The 19,649-nt window shown below is 33.9% G+C and overlaps 1 protein-coding gene across 1 annotated transcript in view; it reads right to left on the bottom strand.

Moving 5' to 3' along the window:
- Positions 1–6,349: 6,349 nt before the first annotated feature.
- The window catches only part of LOC108751197, a 51,592-nt gene continuing 38,292 nt past the window's right edge, over positions 6,350–19,649 (bottom strand). Inside the window, exons 2-3 of the mRNA XM_018491277.1 lie at positions 6,643–6,874; positions 6,350–6,464 (exon numbers count right to left, since the gene is read on the bottom strand). Of these exons, the coding sequence (XP_018346779.1) occupies positions 6,350–6,464; positions 6,643–6,874 (347 nt within the window). The remainder of the gene's footprint in view (positions 6,465–6,642; positions 6,875–19,649) is intronic.

Below are 19,649 nucleotides of genomic sequence, written 5' to 3'. Positions count from 1 at the left end.
GGAGGGGGGGGGGCGGGCAGCAGTTTGGGCAGCTATAAAGGCTAAAACGAAAATTGTATGAAGCGTATGAGCTTGAAAACTAGAAAGAGAAAGCAAACGGATACTTCCGCGGCGTCGTCTTGCCTGTTTTACCGTTGCTCGTCGTTCTCGGGTCGTTGATCGGCGGCGTGGCGGGAATTGTCAAGGCAGTAAACGATAACAAAGCGGCGTAGTGTCAGCTGGAAGAACTGCGCCATGGATAATATCATAATCGCGTCATGGAGGGCCATGACGTTTATCTCGCTTTCTACAAGTGCGGATGAAGTGTCACGCGTAGAAAAAAAAACGTCAATAAAACGTTAAAAATACCGAGAGGAGAGAGTTACCAATGTGCAACAATTTGTAAACCGTATGCTCATTCCGTATTTTAGAGGTATCTTTATGAGTATTACATTACCAATCGAAGGAGAACGAGAGCGGTTTCGTAAATCTCGATAATGCCGAGGGACTCGATACGCATTGGGTGACATATGCGAAAAGAGGGAATCGCGTAGTTTGACAGTTTTGGTAATCTTCGACTCCCGAAGGAATTGGATTGATATCTGGCAAACAGTGTCAATCGAGTACAATCGCACGCGTTAGCAACGTTACAATCAAAACAATTGCGGATAGCTTTGTCTACAATTTTTTCGAACGGTTGAGCAATTTAAGGATTGTTATTGCGCCGTTTAATTCAATGCTCGTTTGAAACATGTCGCTGACGTTTACACTGACCGGCAAAAGTAGCGTCTTTGTCCTGAGCTACTTTTCAGCGGTAGATTTAGTTGACGGCGATCTCAGTCTGATGGACTTTGAAACCTATTATATTTTGGCTAATGTAAATTTGACAAACAACAAGTTTTGCTATGACAATGAAGAAATTATTATTCCCGAAGGATCGTACAAACTACGCGATATAAAGCGGTACCTGTAAAGTACTGCGAAATTTTACGTTCTTGCGCGAAGCGCTAGAAGAGCGAAGAGTTCCCGCTGGTGATTCGCGCCAACGATGAGAAGCGAGATCAAATACGCCTATCAGATAAATTTTACGTAACCTTGCAACATTGGCTCGATGTTGGGGTTTTCGTCGAATTGCGTGCTGAAGCTACGACAGTGGCATGAGTCGAATGTGCCGAAAAATATCATCAGCGTAAACATCATTCGTATCGAGTGTAACGTGACCGCGGGTGCATACGGCAACGACAATTGCATGCACACGATATACGAGTTTTCACTGAGCGTACCGCCAAAATATAAGATATCGAAAAATCCGCAGATCATTTATCTTCCGATCGTCGTACGCTTGATGATTCGCGTAGTGGACCAAGACGGCCGATTGCTCGATTTTCATGGAGTGAAGATCACTGTTAGATTGCATGTATAATGGCGTTAACGTGAGATGCTTGTGTTGTACGAATAGCCAAAATAGATGAAAGATATACCTTTTAATGGAGAGATTACACCTGGAAAGAAACTCACTGCGTCCAACGTTGCATTTTTAAAGTCATTGGATTTATCGTACGAAATGGCTGATATCTTAAATATAATATTACCGGTGATCCGATCTTTGACGACTGCATTGTTAAGATTGAGACTCACACGTACAATCCGTATGCTAACACTACATTTGGACATAGCGATGGGATACGGATACTCATACTGTAGGATTTGTACACGTTGCTGTGCAAAAGTTTCTCTATGTCGATGGAAGATTAATGGTGAAGAAGAAAAACGATCAGATGCCGACGACGCTTGAAAATAATTGTGTGGCATTCATATTTGATGAAATACGACATGAATTCAACGGTGGAGATTGACAGCAACAGAAATGTCGGAGTGATCAATGCCATCAAGAACTACGTGTTGCTGACGACAAAGTTTTGCGCTGAATGCTGGAACGGATGGAATTCTAGATCCGAGGAAGGGTACTTTAATTTTTACGTGCCGCTCAACATGCTTTTGCGAAGATTACAAACGCGTAGTTGTCAACACTCGCCATGAATTAATCTTAATATGAGCGCACAATGATTACAATTGCTTGTGTCCTGCAACGGAGCTTGAGGTTGAATTATTCAAAGTGCAGTGACAGATGCCTCACGTTGCGTTAAACGAAATCAAAATTATCAATGCTGCGAGCATTGGAAAGCGGTCGTTATCTGAGCATGAGTTTTCACTCGTAGGATTTGTATGAGTATCCTGTATTACAGAATAGGACCAAGCATTCATGGGCTATTAAATCGGCTCAACTTGAGAAGCCGCGTACGACTATTTAAATCTGGATTTTGGCAACAAGAGATACGCCGTTTGATATACGCAAGTTTTCATAAAGCATATTATGGAATCAACTGCTTCGAAATATTACTCAACATGTTCTCATTTATCGAGAAAGAGCCATTTGCAATCATTGATTGCTCGCGACAAAACGAATCCATCAATAGCGCCACTGTGGACGTACTCATAGAATTTGACTACAAGGAGAATGTGCCCGCCAATACTGTCTATTGCCTCATCATATCGTGTAGTGTCTGTTCTCCAACGTAGTGCACAAGATTATGTAAGTTGCAAGATCAACAAGTATTCAGAATTTTAAAAGAGAGAGAAAAACAGGATGAGGTGCAGTCTCGAAAAATTGCTCGTCGTGGTCATACCAACATTTGTAGATCTGTAAGGATTCATCGTTGATAAAATATTTTTTATCAAGGAAGTGTTAAGAAGGGGAACCATTCTCATACATTACATCCTATGCTATGGCATTTTTTGATGAGATCCGACCAATCTTACTCTTCCTGATTGAATGTTTTCACTATGGATTGCGATAGGATGATGGGATGGTTCCGACATAGCACAGTGAGGCATCTAATTACGGAGACCGTGATTGAAGAAAATGAAGCACTCGTATATATCAAGGGATACGAAAAACGGAAGTCGGACATACTCGTTACCAATGCTGTCATCGTTAAAACTCTGAATGCGCATTACGAAGATATAGAATTTGTTAATAATCTAGATGATTATAATACCATACGATATGGAAAACATGCAAAAGATTGTGCTTTTTAAAATATTTAACTGGTGGTCGCGACGTCAGGAAGAATTGTAAGATTTTTAAAAAATAAAATATATGTTCACACCTATTATATCACGTTAATATGTTTTTATTTCTGCTACCCTTACCAGTAGACATTTAAATAAACATATAGCAGTTAAAAATGACTGATAACGGTCTGATGGCGATTCAATAGCTGTTCGAAAGCTGTTTATAGTTGTTTATAGCTGATTGAAAGTTGTTTATAGCTGTTCGAAAGCTGTTTAATAGATATACGTTTAATTGCGCGTCAATGGTACACACGGAGCACTGCATATGATAAAAATGTTGAGGTGGAATTTTTCAAGCGCGACGTCTTCTCGTATACTTTTTGGCTGAGATATACGCTTTTACTCGCATTGTACTTTTTGTCGCTGATATATTGATGATGATGATCTAACTTTAACTGATAAAGTGCTGAAATTTATTCATGGAATTATTCGAACGCGTGATATATTGTACTTTTTGGCTGAGGTATAAACTTTTGACCGTGGCGTTCTATTTTTGACCGAGACATTGTACTTTTGCCCATCGATATAAAGCATTAATCTAATTAAAATAGATAAAATGCTGAAGTTTTTTAATGAAATCTTTTGAACGCGTGATTTACTTTTTGGCTGAGGTGAACTTTGACTGTAACATTGTACTTTTTCTCGAAATGATATCATGTTATAACAAACATCTTTATTATAAAATCACACTCCTGCTGCTCAGTCAGTCTGTCAATGTGTTAAAGATATGAGGATGATATTAAGAAAATTAGCTATAGATGCGTAAAGAAACGAAGGAGAGATTCCCATGATAATGATGATCATAAAGATATTAATGATGACGTTATTATTGTTGGAGAAGAGATATTTTAGGAATAATGAAAAATTTACTCACTAACTTTATTTTCTTAAAAAATAAATAATACATAAATATACATATAGTACAATGCTATAAATAATACATAACATATAGTACAATGCTTGTTGTACCACAAGCATTGTATGTATTATTTATAGCGATTTTTAAGGAAAAAAAATTGGTGAGTAAATTTTTCTTATCACCTATTTTGTTATCTGACAAGTATTTGACATTATTAATTGCGATATTCCTGTATTCATAGAAAATGACATATTTTAGAAAATCTTTGCAACAATTAATTAATCATTATTCTAAGATTGTGAATACAATTTCTTTTATTAAAAATAGCTATGTGGGGTAGATTCACCAAAAGGAGACGAGGTTAGGTGACAACTAATTTTAATATCTATAGAGAACACATTTTCAGAGAGAATATACTTATAAATATATTATATTTCATATATATATATATGTTTTTTTATTTTTCATATTGAAATTACAAAAACAAATTATGTATTTTATGATTAGAATACCTATTGTATAATTACTATTATTTCTTAAAATATAGAACTGATATTAAAATAAAAATTTATTTAGTATTTTTAAAATGTGTCTAACAAATATGCTACTGCCAATCCTAGAACGTGTGACAATCAATCCAGAACACGAGGTTAATTATAACATTTTCGCAGCTTCATTTAAAATTAAATAACCTATTTTTATGTTATGATGAATTCACGAATAATATTTTTTTGTAATACCTAAAAGGTGTAAGTATATTATAACGTATATAACATTTCAAAATCAGGCATCCACTTTTTTTCTAAAAATTACTAATCAAAAACTGTGACAACTGGCTTCAGTCTCCCCTAAGGTATAAATAAATGTCTAAAATAAAAAAATTAGTTTGTCTTCACAATTAATCGTTTCTCCTTTCCATTCTTTTTTGCAGTATCGTATTACGCGCGTGTCATTACGTGCAACACCATCGCGCGCGATCGTACCATCGCGCTTTTACTAAGCGTTCAATTCACTCTTCGAATAATTAAATAAATACAATAAAATAAAATAATATAAATAATATAAATAATAAATAAATAAAAATCTTTGCGTGCTAGAAGAAGAAGATGGCGGTATGTAGAAGAAGAGACGGTACGTATAAAATATGATAAGTATAAATGGTAATTATCAAATGGTAAGTAAAGCAGGTGGGGATCGGCAGCGACGGAGGCGGACCATGCCCGACGGCCATTGATCTCGCGTGTTCTATTGTCAGAAGTGCTTGAAATTTAAAATTATTATTAATGTTTCATGAAGATAAGATTTTATGTTAAATAGCATAATAAAATATATTGAGGATTTTGCAGTTTACTTCGTTTTTATGTTTTTATTAAACATATATACATCAGTAGAGTATAAAGATGGATTCTAATCCGGCAGCCTCGAAAGGGGGGATGAGGGGCGGGGAGGAGATCCGCGAGGATGGGCGAAAACTTACGTTGCAGGGTCGCGTGTTGAGGCCGACAGATCTCGATAGTTTTAGCAGAGTTCTATGCTCTAGATTTATTTTTAAACGGAGTTCCGACTGTTATATATTTTAAATTAATTTTTTATTAAATTGTTAATCTCCGATTTTAGCACTACATTTTAGAGAAAAAGTCCTTTGCTGGTTATTTATCGTTATTGTAGAACATAGAGCTCAACTAGAACTAATGAAAACTGTCGCTAAAACTACTATAAGCAATTAACACGACACTTTCTTCAAGAGTCCTACCGTTTTTCTATATGTATAATATATAAAATGTATAAAAATTGGAAGTTATTGGAATTTTGTTTTTAAAATGCATATATTAGTAAGTCTTTAGTAAAATTATACTCTATAGTATTAGTAGAGTTATTACTCTATCGGGAATTATTGTTAAAAGTATTAATATTTATCATTTTTTTATATTTTAGAGAAAAATTGTGCTAGATCCGCGAAATAAGCACGCTACATTTTCATATTTGGTTTATTTATATAAAAAATGCGGAACTTTTTTCATTTTTATGTAGAATTGTAGGATTATGAAAAGTGCTACTGGAACCGTTATCATTTTTTTTTATATTATATTAATAGAATGTCGTGCTAGCTCATAGATCCTTGAACTTTCGAGTCGTCGCAAACGCAAATCTTTTTCTCGTGTAGCATATAGCAGAAATGAGATTATTTTTTAATTTGTTGTTATTTGATTGTTATTTTTTAAACTTTTTTTCTTAATAACTTTTAAACGAAGGACGATTACCAACTAAAATCTGAAGTTCACTCAGGGTCATGATCTTGACAGCGTATGTCTTGACAACGTATGTTAAAATATGAAAAAAATACGTTTAAAATAACATTGTCGATAATTTTCCTGATCATTTGTAATCAACACACCAAAATACTGTAGTATACCAATCGACAACAAAATCGAAGATGTCACTCTTTCGGAAGTGCAGCTTTTTAGGTTGAAAATGATATTGAAGATGTGATCTAAAATGGGGATTGAAACCATTTTGACATTAAATTGTTTATCCGACTCATCATTGTCCTTAAATTGTTTATCCGGCTCATTATTGGCATTATTATTGTAGGTATATTTTATACAACAGACAATTACCAATTGTCATATTACAAACTAATAAGCGTTTATATTGTATATTTAACTTACGCGAATTGACTTTTCATGTTATTCGCTGTCACGTTGTTCGATGATGAATACACGTAGATATCCTTGTCATATATACGCGTTGAGGAAGCATTCCACGGGTTACCACTGTTACCGATATAGAGATCCTCTTGATTTTCATTTATTTTTTCGTTATTCATGTGTGAATAATCTTTGTCCACCTGACGTATTCTGGCACCTCCAAGTATCTTATAAACATCTGGCGTACCATTATCTGTAAGTACCACAAGTGCTGATAGATTGTGTATAAATAGCACGTTAACGAAAGAAGAAGAGAAAGACTGCATATGACATCTACATATAATTATAAAATAGTATACAGTTATAATCGTGTAGTTCATCATAGTGTGTATTCATTTTATATAATCAAATACAATTATTTATAATCTTTACTTATCGGAAATTTAACGGATAAAGACTATTGACTCTCTATAATTTTTCACTCTATAGTAAATACTTTAAAATTATGATATACTTTCTATATATAAAAGAGTTAAATGGAAAATATTCTATAATATCATCAGAAGTTCTCTTTTTCATAATTCTATCGGTTATGCGAATTTGAAAGTGCATGTATTTTTCGATTCCTTCTATATTTGATACATGTATGCGCACGTTATACCATCTTTCTCCTAATTACCAGAAACAAATATCTCACCTTGATTTAGACTCGCTTAACCAGTAAAACTATTCTAATTTATCCTACTTCAGATCGTTTTTATAATTGCAGATTTCTAAAATTTTCCATAAACGCCGAGGAAATTGTGATGGATTTACTCTTTTCCAATTGTACATACTATAAATTACGAGAATTAAGCTCATGCAAGGGACTGTTGAAAACATTGCACTGTACAGATTTGAAGAATTACTGGGCATTACTTAAAAGAATTGTGTATTATAATAAGTAGTATGAAGTTATGCATTATTGTTCATTGTAGAGCATTATTATTAGTGTAACACATGGATCAATAAGTCCCGAGACTAACAATGAAAACAACATTTTTTTTGCAAAATTTTTTTTTATTCATCAACATAATCACCTTTTAGGGTGATACATTTCAATACCATGTTTATAAAAAAATTTATCTTTCGCTTCAAAATAAGTTTCAGTTTCAGCGATGACCTCCTTATTTGAGCCAAATCTTTTTCCCTGGAGCATTTTTTTAAGATCAGCAAAGAGCCAGTAGTCACTGGGGGCTAAATCTGGCGAGTATGGGGGGTGGGGAAGCAGATCAAAGCCCAATTCGTTCAATTTTGCCATTGTTTTCATCGACTTGTGGCAGGGTGCATTGTCTTGGTGAAAAAGGATTTTTTAAACAAACTACAAAACGACTTTACTCTAACCTCGATAACTCAGCTGTTTCTAGTCCGATCGACTTAAAATTTTGACACGTTTCAAGCAAAGGTTAGTACTCTAGAAAGACGTGGTTACTGGTTTACTACGAGCGCCATTTCTGGGTTAGTCTCGGGACTTATTGATCCATGTGTTATTACCTGTAGACACTAGTGTCTCGGCGCTAAGGTACGCGCAGCGACACTGCTGTGATATTACAGGACATGAAAGATTGAGTATTACTGGACATTAGTAGGCATTAGTATATACATTTGGTTAGCAATTTATTCCATGAGTTCATGATACGTCTAAAACTATAAGTAGTAAAACATAAAGTAGTAAGTGAATAGTCCAATTATAATAGAGATTATTGCTTTACGTTTTCTACTGTAATTAATCAATTTGTTTATTGCTTAAGTCTTACTGTTTATCTACAATATTTCGAATCTTTCTTGCTTTATTTTCCCCAATTTCACTTTTTTTTAGATTATCGTTTCTATTAGTTGATAGTCTGGTGAGATATGCAGAATATCCCGTATATATTCCACTGCGCTGAGATTAATGTCTTACAAAGGAACGGTCGGAACTGACCATCACCGATTTTAATGAGCTTTGGATGTTGTAGAGCATGAAAAAATATTAGACCTCTATTTTTTGTACTTATCTCGAAATTTAGGGGATGATTTTTGCGGGTTATCGTCGTGTTTTGTCCATTACTAATGCCAACGTTTCATTGCTAGCGAATCTTGCCGTTCACTTCATCAGGGCGATGAGCGCACTGATACTGAGCTGCTCGTCCGGGAAATTCCCTTTATGTAGAAACTGTAAAGTGTGATGGGGATATGTTGGAGAAAGGGAGAGGTCTTCCTTGGCTAGTCAAGAGAATAGTCTTTCATATCCTACTTATATTATAACTTGAATCTCTGTTCAAATTGTCTGGATGTTTCTGTATTTCTCTCTGTACCTCCTCGGGACATATGACATTAATATAGTTATAATAACCGTTTTGTCGAATAATATTTGATGTCCTGTCTCAACCCTGTGTTCTGTCAATGCTGATTGTGTGGCATACATCAGCCCGATATCCTGTTAATATTTCTTTATGCGCACGTTGACATTCTTCCGGTTTTACCGATGTATATCTCCTCGCAAGAGCAAGATATTTTGTATATTCTCTTGCCGAACTGAATGGAGGTATTTGGTCTTTAGGATTTCTCAAGATTTGCTCAATCTTTCTTGGAGACTTGAAAATGGTTCGGATGTTGTGTTTGTTCAAAATCCTACCGGTTTGTTGTCAAATCCGATTTGTTGTTTCTTTTACATATGGAAAAATGGAGAAGCTTCTTTTGTTTAACTCTTCCTGTGGTTATTGTGTGTCCGAGTTGTTCTTTGTACCTATGTTTACTGATTGTCCTGTCCACTTCTTTTTTATTTTGTATACGTTCCGCTATAAGATTTGTTTTAAATGGTTGAGTTTTGTTTGTAAATGTTTCTTATCAGAGATACTGTATGCATAAGTGAGCGTATTGATGACTGTTTTTGTGTTGGATGATGGTGTGACTCAACATGTATCTGTCAGTGTGTGTTGGTTTCCCGCATACTTGATGATGTAGGGTATTGTCAGCCTTCTTTGTCACAAGAACATCCAGGAAGAGATCTTACCATTTTCTTCTATGTTCATGGTGAATCGAATATTAGGATGTTTGTTGTAGAGGAAGTTTAAGAATTTGTGAAGTTCATCACTGCCATGTCTCCAGATTACGAAGGTGTTCGTATACATAATGGAATTCTTCTATATAACACATGGATCAATAAGTCCCGAGACTAACCCAGAAATGGCGCTCGTAGTAAACCAGTAACCACGTCTTTCTAGAGTACTAACCTTTGCTTGAAACGTGTCAAAATTTTAAGTCGATCGGACTAGAAACAGCTGAGTTATCGAGGTTAGAGTAAAGTCGTTTTGTAGTTTGTTTAAAAAATCCTTTTTCACCAAGACAATGCACCCTGCCACAAGTCGATGAAAACAATGGCAAAATTGAACGAATTGGGCTTTGATCTGCTTCCCCACCCCCCATACTCGCCAGATTTAGCCCCCAGTGACTACTGGCTCTTTGCTGATCTTAAAAAAATGCTCCAGGGAAAAAGATTTGGCTCAAATAAGGAGGTCATCGCTGAAACTGAAACTTATTTTGAAGCGAAAGATAAATTTTTTTATAAACATGGTATTGAAATGTATCACCCTAAAAGGTGATTATGTTGATGAATAAAAAAAAATTTTGCAAAAAAAATGTTGTTTTCATTGTTAGTCTCGGGACTTATTGATCCATGTGTTATAAAAGCAACAACAGATCGGATTTGACAACAGACAGGTAGGATTTTGAACAAATATTCGAATTATTTTCCTTCAAGGAAGATCGAGTAAATATTGAGAAATCCTAAAGACCAAAGACTCCCATTCAGTTCCACAGCAGAGCATGGTATACAAAATACCTTGTTCTTGCGGAAAAGTATACATACAGGGTGCGGCAGAGAAACTTACTTTTTTGAAAAACGCGCCAAACGGCAAGGGGTGAAGGTAGGAAGCTGGGAGGGGGTGCGTCCGAAAGGATAGGTCCTCAATTTTTGTTCCCCCCACAGCCAGTCTCGATCATGCTTTGGACAAGAGAGCATCGCGCGTTTGCCGTCGAGGCATACTTTGGTAATGGCCGCTCCATTGTCGCCACTCAACGTGCCTTTCGAGCGCGCTTCATTATTCCTATGGGGTTATTTGAAGTCTATTGTTTACAACGATCGACCAGAGACCCTAGCTCACCTGAAGACAAACATTCGGAACGCCATCGCCGAAATACCGGTGGACATGCTTCAGAGAGTGACGCAAAACTTCAGAAATCGACTCAATCAGTGCATAGACAACGGCGGCCGTCATTTGATAGATGTAATTTTCAAAAGTGCATGAAAAAAAATTTGATGAGGTGATCTGTAAGAGGAAAAAAGAATTATACCGATATCTGCAATAGTTTCGTTTTTATTAACCTTTAAAAAAAGTAAGTTTCTCTGCCGCACCCTGTACATCGGTGAAGCCGTAAGAATGTGCGCATGAAGAAACATCAACGGGGATGCCAGGCTAAAACATGTCATACAGTCAGCATTGGTAGAACACAGCGTTGACACAGGATATCAAGTATTATTCGACAAAACAGCTACTATAGCTACAATCATGTCATACATATGTTAGAGAAAATACAAAGAGACCCTAGAAATACAGAAACATTCAGACAATTTAAACCGAAACTCATGTTATAATGTAAATAGGATATGGAAAACTACTCTCTTGATAAGCCAAGAAAGACCTCTCCCCCTTCCTCAACATACCCCCAACCCTTTCTAGCATCTATATAAAGAGAATTTCCAGGAGGAATAGCTCACAAGGAAAATGTCCAAAGTGATAATCGCGAATTGATATAAAATATATATCATTGGAAATGTCTCGCTGAGTTGAATACAACTGTGTAATATTTCGCTTGAATGGCGCCTCTAAAAGGCGTTATGTACAATAGAAGTTATACAATGTGTACCTAATGGTAATAAGAATTTGATTTTGGGTTAAGTTTCTAGGGTCATATATGTATATGTCAAGAGACACGATAGTGTCTTGGCGCGCGCAGATAAACTCCTCCTTTTTCTTCTTTCTTCCCCCCCCCCTGATGAATTTCTGGTTCACTACAGTAAATTACAGTTACCACGGCTTGAATCGTACTCAGAATTATTTCTTCTCGGAGACCACAGCGTGAGACTGAATATATAGAAACAATACTCTCGCATGTCTTCTCACTCCGAGATATCAAATTGCGACCAAGCAGCAACCGCCGAAGCGTTATAGCGCCACCTATTGCTGCTCATTGCTGTAAGCCTGATATAAAAGATCAACTTTGCGCCTTACAATTATTCTGTTTCTATATATTCGGTCTCGCGTCGTGTCGCACCGGTACTGTCACAAGTGCTTTTGTGCACCGAGATACTACCTTGTCTTTTGAGACATACGCACGCACGCATCCAAATAAGCAAACGTTCTTTGAAATAAAGAAGTGCTTTTCACTTCCCAAGTGCAAATTGTGAAATCTGATTTGTTTTTTGCATTCTCTTATTGCATTCTTTTTCCTCTCTGCATCATTTTACTTTGCATTTAATCTTGCTATCTTGTTTTTATTAAACGTGTTTACTTTTTTGTGTTCTGCTCAAAATGGCCATTAGAGCATTAAAAGTATTTGAGCTTCTTAAGCAAAAGCTTGTGAATTACTTTACTATTGAGGGCAGCCCATCTCGTAAAAAGATTCAGTTAATGGAAAGAATCATATCCATGGATAACAAAGACCAATTTGCGTTCAAAATATTTAATGATGTAGATATCATTTTTGAATATGATGAAGTCGAGCCAATTTATGAAGAGGAAGAAAGCTTATCTTCTAATGAAGTTTTTATACCACTCGAATATGCGCAGCAAAACGTAGAAACATGCAAAGAGCATCCAAAGTGATCTTTTAATACAATTAAAACTCGTATATATGTTCGTATATAACTCGTAATATGTTGAACAGCATGGCACACATCGGGAAAAATGGCAATCTGTAACAAAATATTGTTCAGAGTAGTTCATACAGGCTCGTTTTGAGGGAATTCCTGTTCATGATCAAACTATTCGATGGTGGGCTCTGTACCATGCTAAATTGATTGGATTGGTAGATTTCAAAGTGTCGTTGAAATAGGTCAATAAATTTAAAAGAAGTTTTTTTTTCATAAAGAAAAATCTGTCTATTCACTCTGTTAAGAAACAATACGAAGTCGAGAAAACTGCGAATAAAGGCGTTGAATTTCATCTCGATTTTATTGATAACATGTATTCAAAATTTGATGCAAGTAAAATATTCAATACCGATCAGTCGGGATTTAACTACATGCCATTTTCCAACTGCACGCTATCATTAACAGGTGACAAAATTACGATAGCTGTAATCCCTCAATTAAATGCTCGAACTCATTCTTATACTATCCAACCGATTTTTTCTATGGAAGGAAAATTGATGTCGCCAATGATGATTTGTCTCCAGGAAATTAATAGTAAATTTCCTACGCGCGCGCGCGCGCACGTAACCATACAACTTCCCAATTACTTGAGAAAAATTTTGTAATTCGATGTTCTAAATCTGGCAAACTAGACAGACTTGTAAAGGATTTTTTTCAAAATGTCTTTAAATTCATTGAACAAAATGTCTTTAAATTCGTTGAACAAAATCCAGAAAAAAAGCCGTTTTTATTCTAGATTCATGGGATGCTCAAAAGTCAGACGAACTTTATCAAGATGATAATATTACTATTTTATTAAAAATTTTGCCAGAAAGTTCAACGGGTTTCATGCAACTACTCGATCTATTTTGCTTCCATCAATGGAAAGATTTCATCAAGCGTTTTACGGAATATGCTTTTCTTACTGGAAATCAAACGCTTTTGCATAGGCGCGAAAATATTGTATATTAAAATTTACAGCTTGATTTTAAATAAATTTCAATCTCCAGTATTTAACCGATGTTTAGATATGCATGGTTTAAGGGCGAATTTGATGTTCTATACGTGGAGTTTAAAAGGTTAAAAGATATAAACTTTTCTTTTGAAGAACGTGTTTATTAGGTTTGTAATCAAAATGTTACATGCATCAAATGTTCATATGATTTCTGCAGTAGATCTCTGTTTCTTCGAACGTTATCATTACTATTAGTCTTTTTGCGTTTTTTTTTCCTTTCTTCGCTTTTATTTGGTCTGAAATGAAACGAAAACCGCGATTTATGTTTTATTAACCAATTCACTGAAATTTTTTTTCCAAAACTAGTGAGAGCAAATAATTTCATATCTATAAGGGTCTTTTTAGGATCTAATATAGCACCTAAAAAACATATAGAAAATAAAAAATTAAGAACAAAATAAAAATATAAAGTAAAAATAAATAAAAAAAATTAAAAATGGAAAATTAAAACAAATAAAGAATAGAAAAAATGGAGTATAAAATCCTACCGTGGCCTCCCTGTGGCGCACTCTAGGATCGGATAAAATAAAATAATATTTTATCAGCAAATAACGAAGGTTAGGGTATCCATAATTAAATGTCGGCAATATTTGTTAAATATTTTTTTTAATTAATTGGTTTTGAGACTTTTTAGAGTATCTTGTACCTGTAACTTTTATTGCACATAACGCTTTCTAGAGACGCTATTCAAGCGAAATATTGCACAGTTGTACTCTACTCGGCGAGACCTTTCCAACGATATATATTTCAATTCGCGATTATCACTTTGGGCATTTCTCTTGTCAGTATCAGTGCGCTCCTCGCTCTGATGAAGTGAACGGTAAGGTTCACGAAACGTTGACATTAGTAATGGAAAAATACGACGATAACCCGTAAACTTTCTGGTATCTAATGTTTTTTAGGCTTTCATCTTTAAAGATACCAGATATGGCTCTTATCTTTAAAGATGAAAGCCTAAAAAAACGTTCTCAAAACTATCTTTTAAACTATAGTATATACAAAAATGTTTTATGAATGACATTTTGAAACAAGCTTATATTATAACTTTATATGCGAATCATCTTATTTATCAGCATTATGCCAACAAGTTAACTGTTGGAAGATGATCAAACAGGATCTACTTCTTATGAGGTTTTCGTAGTAATAGATTATTTTCAGGAATTAGGTTGTTAGCCTAATAAAAGTTGTACAGTTTCTTATGCTCTGTAAAACAGTATAAAATTTTGCAACAAATTATTAAAAATAAATTATTAAACAATATTAAAAAAAAATAAATAAGAAAAGGCTACAAGGGGCTAGATTTTTATGTATTTCTAATTCTTAGAACATATGTTTCAACATTATTATTAGGTCATCCTCAGTGTAAAGAAATTAAACGCAAATTTGAAAAAATTAATAAAACGGTTAAAATTATACATTTTATAATTACCGCTAAAATGTCATCCGTTATGTGTCATCCGATCATTTTAGCGGCTCTACTAGATAGTATAAATATAATACTAGAAATCTTTAATTCATTACATGTTAGATTGCACTTTACTATGGAGATTGGCATTGAGAGAAAATTAAGTTTTTTGGATACTATGATTATTATATATTGATAACCATAAGATTATTTTTGACAAATACAAAAAGATCATCTGTTCGGACAAATTTCTTAATTTTTATTCACACTATCCTTTGTGTCACAAAAAGGGTATTATCTTCGGTTTCGTTGATAAAATAGTTAAATTGTCTCATTCTCGTTTCCACGAAAAGAATTTGGTTGATGCTATTAATATTTTTCTAAATAATAGCTGTCCTTTTTCTTTCATTTTTTCAACAATTGAAAAAAGATTAAAATACCACACACAGAACAATAATATAAAATATCCATGTTAAAGAGAAATTCTTTACAATTCCATATATAAAATCTATCTCTAAATATTTTTTACCTATAGTATATAAATGTAATTGTAAACTATCATATTTAATCTCAAATATATTAAAAAGCCTTATAACTAGAGGTAAAGATAGACTAGATTATTTAGCTAATCAAAATATTATATATAAGATTTCTTGTGATAACTGTGAAGCTAGTTATGTAGAACAAACTAAAAGAAAATTAAAAACAAGAAAAATAAACATATTTCGGACATTCATAAAAAGACTGGTTCTCCATCGGTGATTACGTGCGTGCGTGCGTGCGTGCGTGTGTGTGTGTGTGTGTGTGTGTGTGACCATCGTATTAACTATAATCATAATTTTAATTGAAAAGATATAAAGATCTTAGACAAGGAACCGTCGTACAATAAAAGATCGATTTTTGAAATGGTTCACATTAAAAAATAAAAATAGGGATTGAACAAACAAAATGACAAAGAAGGAAGCATTGTCTAATTCTTATCTACAAATTTTGCAGCCTCCTTCTCCTTCCTAGTCTTTTCTTCCCTTCTTTTTTTCTTTGTTCCTTTCCTATCTCTATTCCAATCTTATCCCCTCTCATAATAAGATAATACGAGTATAAAGCAACAAAATGTCGCTTGCATTTGCTTCTTGCGAATTAAATTAACCCGTTGTTTTAATTACTAATTATATCCTAGTTTATCAATCGCAGTTGAGATATATATTGTATATAATAATTTTATTTATTAACACACACTTTAATACAATTGTATATTAAAATAAGGATTATATATATTAATAATTTTGAATATAACAATCATTTATTCATTGTTATTTTAATTTTTATGATCTATTTTATTAAATACATTACTTTAAATACGAAGCGTCACTACGGTCTGAATGTTAAAATATATGTTGAACTATTATATATATTCATTTCAATGAATTAATTTTAGAAATGATAATTGCGTGCCGATATGATTGTCGGACTTTCAACGCAATCTGAAATATTAATAATCCCTCCAAATTTCCCAAATTTAATCTTAAAAAATTGTAATAAACTTATCCCGGTGGAGGCAATATTTTTCGCAATAAGTTTATTATAGTTTTTAAAGATTAAATTTGGGAAATTTGAAAGAATTATTAATATTTTAGATTGATTGAAAATCCGAGAACCATATGGACACGCAATTATAATTTTTGAAATTAATTTATTTAAATGAATATATATAATCATCATTCAACATCTTAACATTCAGACCGTAGTGGCGTTTCGTATTTAAAGTAGTGTATTTAATAAAATAGATTATAAAAATTAAAATAATGTATCTAACATAAACGGTCTTATTTCCAATCTTATTACTATTTTATTAATTTGATAACAGAATGTGTGCTGGTACATTTTTATTTAATGACTCATCATGTTCAATATTTTTATCATTATGAACTTATTGCGACTGTTATAATGGAAGAATATAAACGATAATATTACCAGAACGAAAAGCATTGCATTGTGCGGAAGATAAAGAGAATAAATATTATCAACTTTTTGCGTAACTATAAATTGTATAATTTTAATCTTTTAATTAATTTTGTCAAATTTATGTTTAATTTCTTTACACTGAGGATGACCTAATAATAAAGTTGAAGCGTATTTTCTAAGAATATGAAAAATCTCGCTTGTAGCCTTTCCTTATTATTTATTGTTTATTATTATTTAGCCATTATAAAATTATTTTTATTTAAAAATTTATAGACAAATTTTGATTACACCAATCGATTGTACGGGAAAAATTACTAAAGAAGCATTCTTAAATTTTTTTATGTTTATGCAAAAAAAAATAAATTATGAAAAGTTGTATTTGTCCATGTCTACATCATCAAGGATAGCAAAAAAATAACAATTGTAAATAGGACCGGAGCATAAACAAATATTTTTGTCGTTAAAAGTATATTGCAAAAATCAATTTTGCAACTAATTGTTATAAATAAATAAGTTTTACATAAGAAGAATTTAGAAAAGATTTAAACATGTTATCTTTGATAATTTTTTCTATACAATCGATTGGGATAATCACTTTTCTCTATAATCAAATTTTAATAACTTGTTTATTAACAATTTGTTTCAAAATTGATTTTTACAACTTGTCTTTTACATCGTTATACAGAGCAACTAGACAACTTTTGTATGAAACATTTTTCGATATAGCTTAAGTTTAAAAAATATTTAAGGAAAACGATAAAATCCATTATTTTCAAGAGAATGTTTTATTCTTTAAATCTCAAGATACACAAAAAAGCATGGGTCTAATAAAAATATTTCTCTTCATTCAACCGACATGATCATAGTCATCTTCTTGTTGCATATCAAGAAGACGATAAAGAATCATTGAATTAAGTTCTTCATTGATGTAAGGGATTTTCAAGTGACAACCATTCGCATAGTCGGGCATACGCTGATTGCATTCAATCATCTTGCGTGAAGTTAAACATAATATTGTATTTTGCACAATTATCAGCGTACAGAAGAACACGTTGCGCAAGACGATCAAATGATTTTAATTTTTGTTTGATCAGAAAATTTATTCGTAAGCGTAAACTTTGGTTCTAGGTATAAAAAGTCAATTTGTATTAAGTAGCATTATAAGAGGGACTCTAACTGCGGTCTCCTTTGAAGGAGAAGCAGGGGATATTCGTAGGCGTGAGGATCGGCGGTATCAGTGTATATGTCGCAGCCTTTTTGAGAAATTAATCTTTTTACAAAAAGGCTAGCTTTTTTATGTAAAATGATGCTTTTTGCAAAATCAATGATAGTTCCTCAATTAGACTGACGCATTTTTCGCGAAAAGGCTAACTCACATCAATCTTATTAGTTAATGATACACGTTCCTAGACATTACGCTGTTACGTCCAGACTCCACAGTTCTTTTCTTCGATTAGAATTTTCGTCATCATTATAAAAGTTATTAACAAGTAACACCGATAGATCATCTGTTTCTACTATAGGAAGTTACAATAGTAATGAGCCGAATAATATTCGCCTTTTTAGACTAATAATCCACTTGGGACGAAGTTGTTGGATTAAATATTTGAACCAAGTGCCGAATAGACGAACTTTATTCCGAAGAACAGAAGAAGTAATAAATAGATTAAGAATTTCGAACTGAAATAGCAGTTGTCTGTAATAAATGACACATGTGACTTTAAATTATTGAACATCCGACAAATGGTCAATGACGGAAGTCTTAGACACGTATCTCAGTATCCCATTTCACAATCGATATCCTTAATCTTAATCCTAGATTAGATCAATAACATACGCGAGGCCTGCACTCGGCACCATTAACTCGCGAATATAAAAAGGAGGCCCTTCACGAACAGACAGTCAGTCAAATTCTATCTCCGACATGAAACTTTGCCAGTTCGCGACTATACAAGTTACTTAGCAAGCCGACACTCTGCCGGTCCGCAATCATATCGCTCCATCGATCTTAGTGGTGAGCCGCGATCAGTTAGATCGAGCGATCAGTTAGATCGAGAGATCTTATTCGTTATTATTGTCAAGTGACTCGACTGAAACCTCTAATCGAGTAAATCTTCCTCTTGGAGTCCTTGGACAATTACAGATATCGGACCTTTGACAGTCATCCTTAAAAGCCTAACCTTGCAGAGTAGCTTTAAGTTCCATCTTGACATATATATATATATATATAACAAACAACGATATAAACACTCTTCGTATGTAATGTTACTTCCGGACTCCACGGTTCTTTTCTTCGACTAGAAACTTTCATCATCACAAAAAATTAGTGACCAGTAGACCTTCCGTTACGATAGCGACGAGTCAAATAACATTTTAAACTAATAACCCATTCGGGACAGAACCGTTGGGTTAGATATTGGAACCAAGTGCCAAATAGGCGAACCTTATCCTGAGGAACGGGAAGAACAAATAGATTAGGATTGTAAAATGTAACAGCAGCTGTGAGCAATAAATGACATGTGGCTCGAACCTATTGGACATCCGGCAAATGGTCGATGACGAAAGTTTTCTTAGACACATACCCCTGTATCCCATTTCATAACCGATATCCCTAATCCTAACCCTAATCCTGGATTGGCCCAGCAGCACACGTGTGCTCTGCTCTCGGTGTCACTAACTCGCCAATATAAAAGGAGAGGCCCTCCACGAGGAGC

The sequence above is a fragment of the Trachymyrmex septentrionalis genome, unplaced genomic scaffold (assembly GCF_001594115.1).
Source record: "Trachymyrmex septentrionalis isolate Tsep2-gDNA-1 unplaced genomic scaffold, Tsep1.0 scaffold410, whole genome shotgun sequence".
Classification (NCBI taxonomy): domain Eukaryota; kingdom Metazoa; phylum Arthropoda; class Insecta; order Hymenoptera; family Formicidae; genus Trachymyrmex; species Trachymyrmex septentrionalis.
Note: the sequence above shows the minus strand (reverse complement) of the source record. Positions and strands in the feature narration are given on the sequence as shown.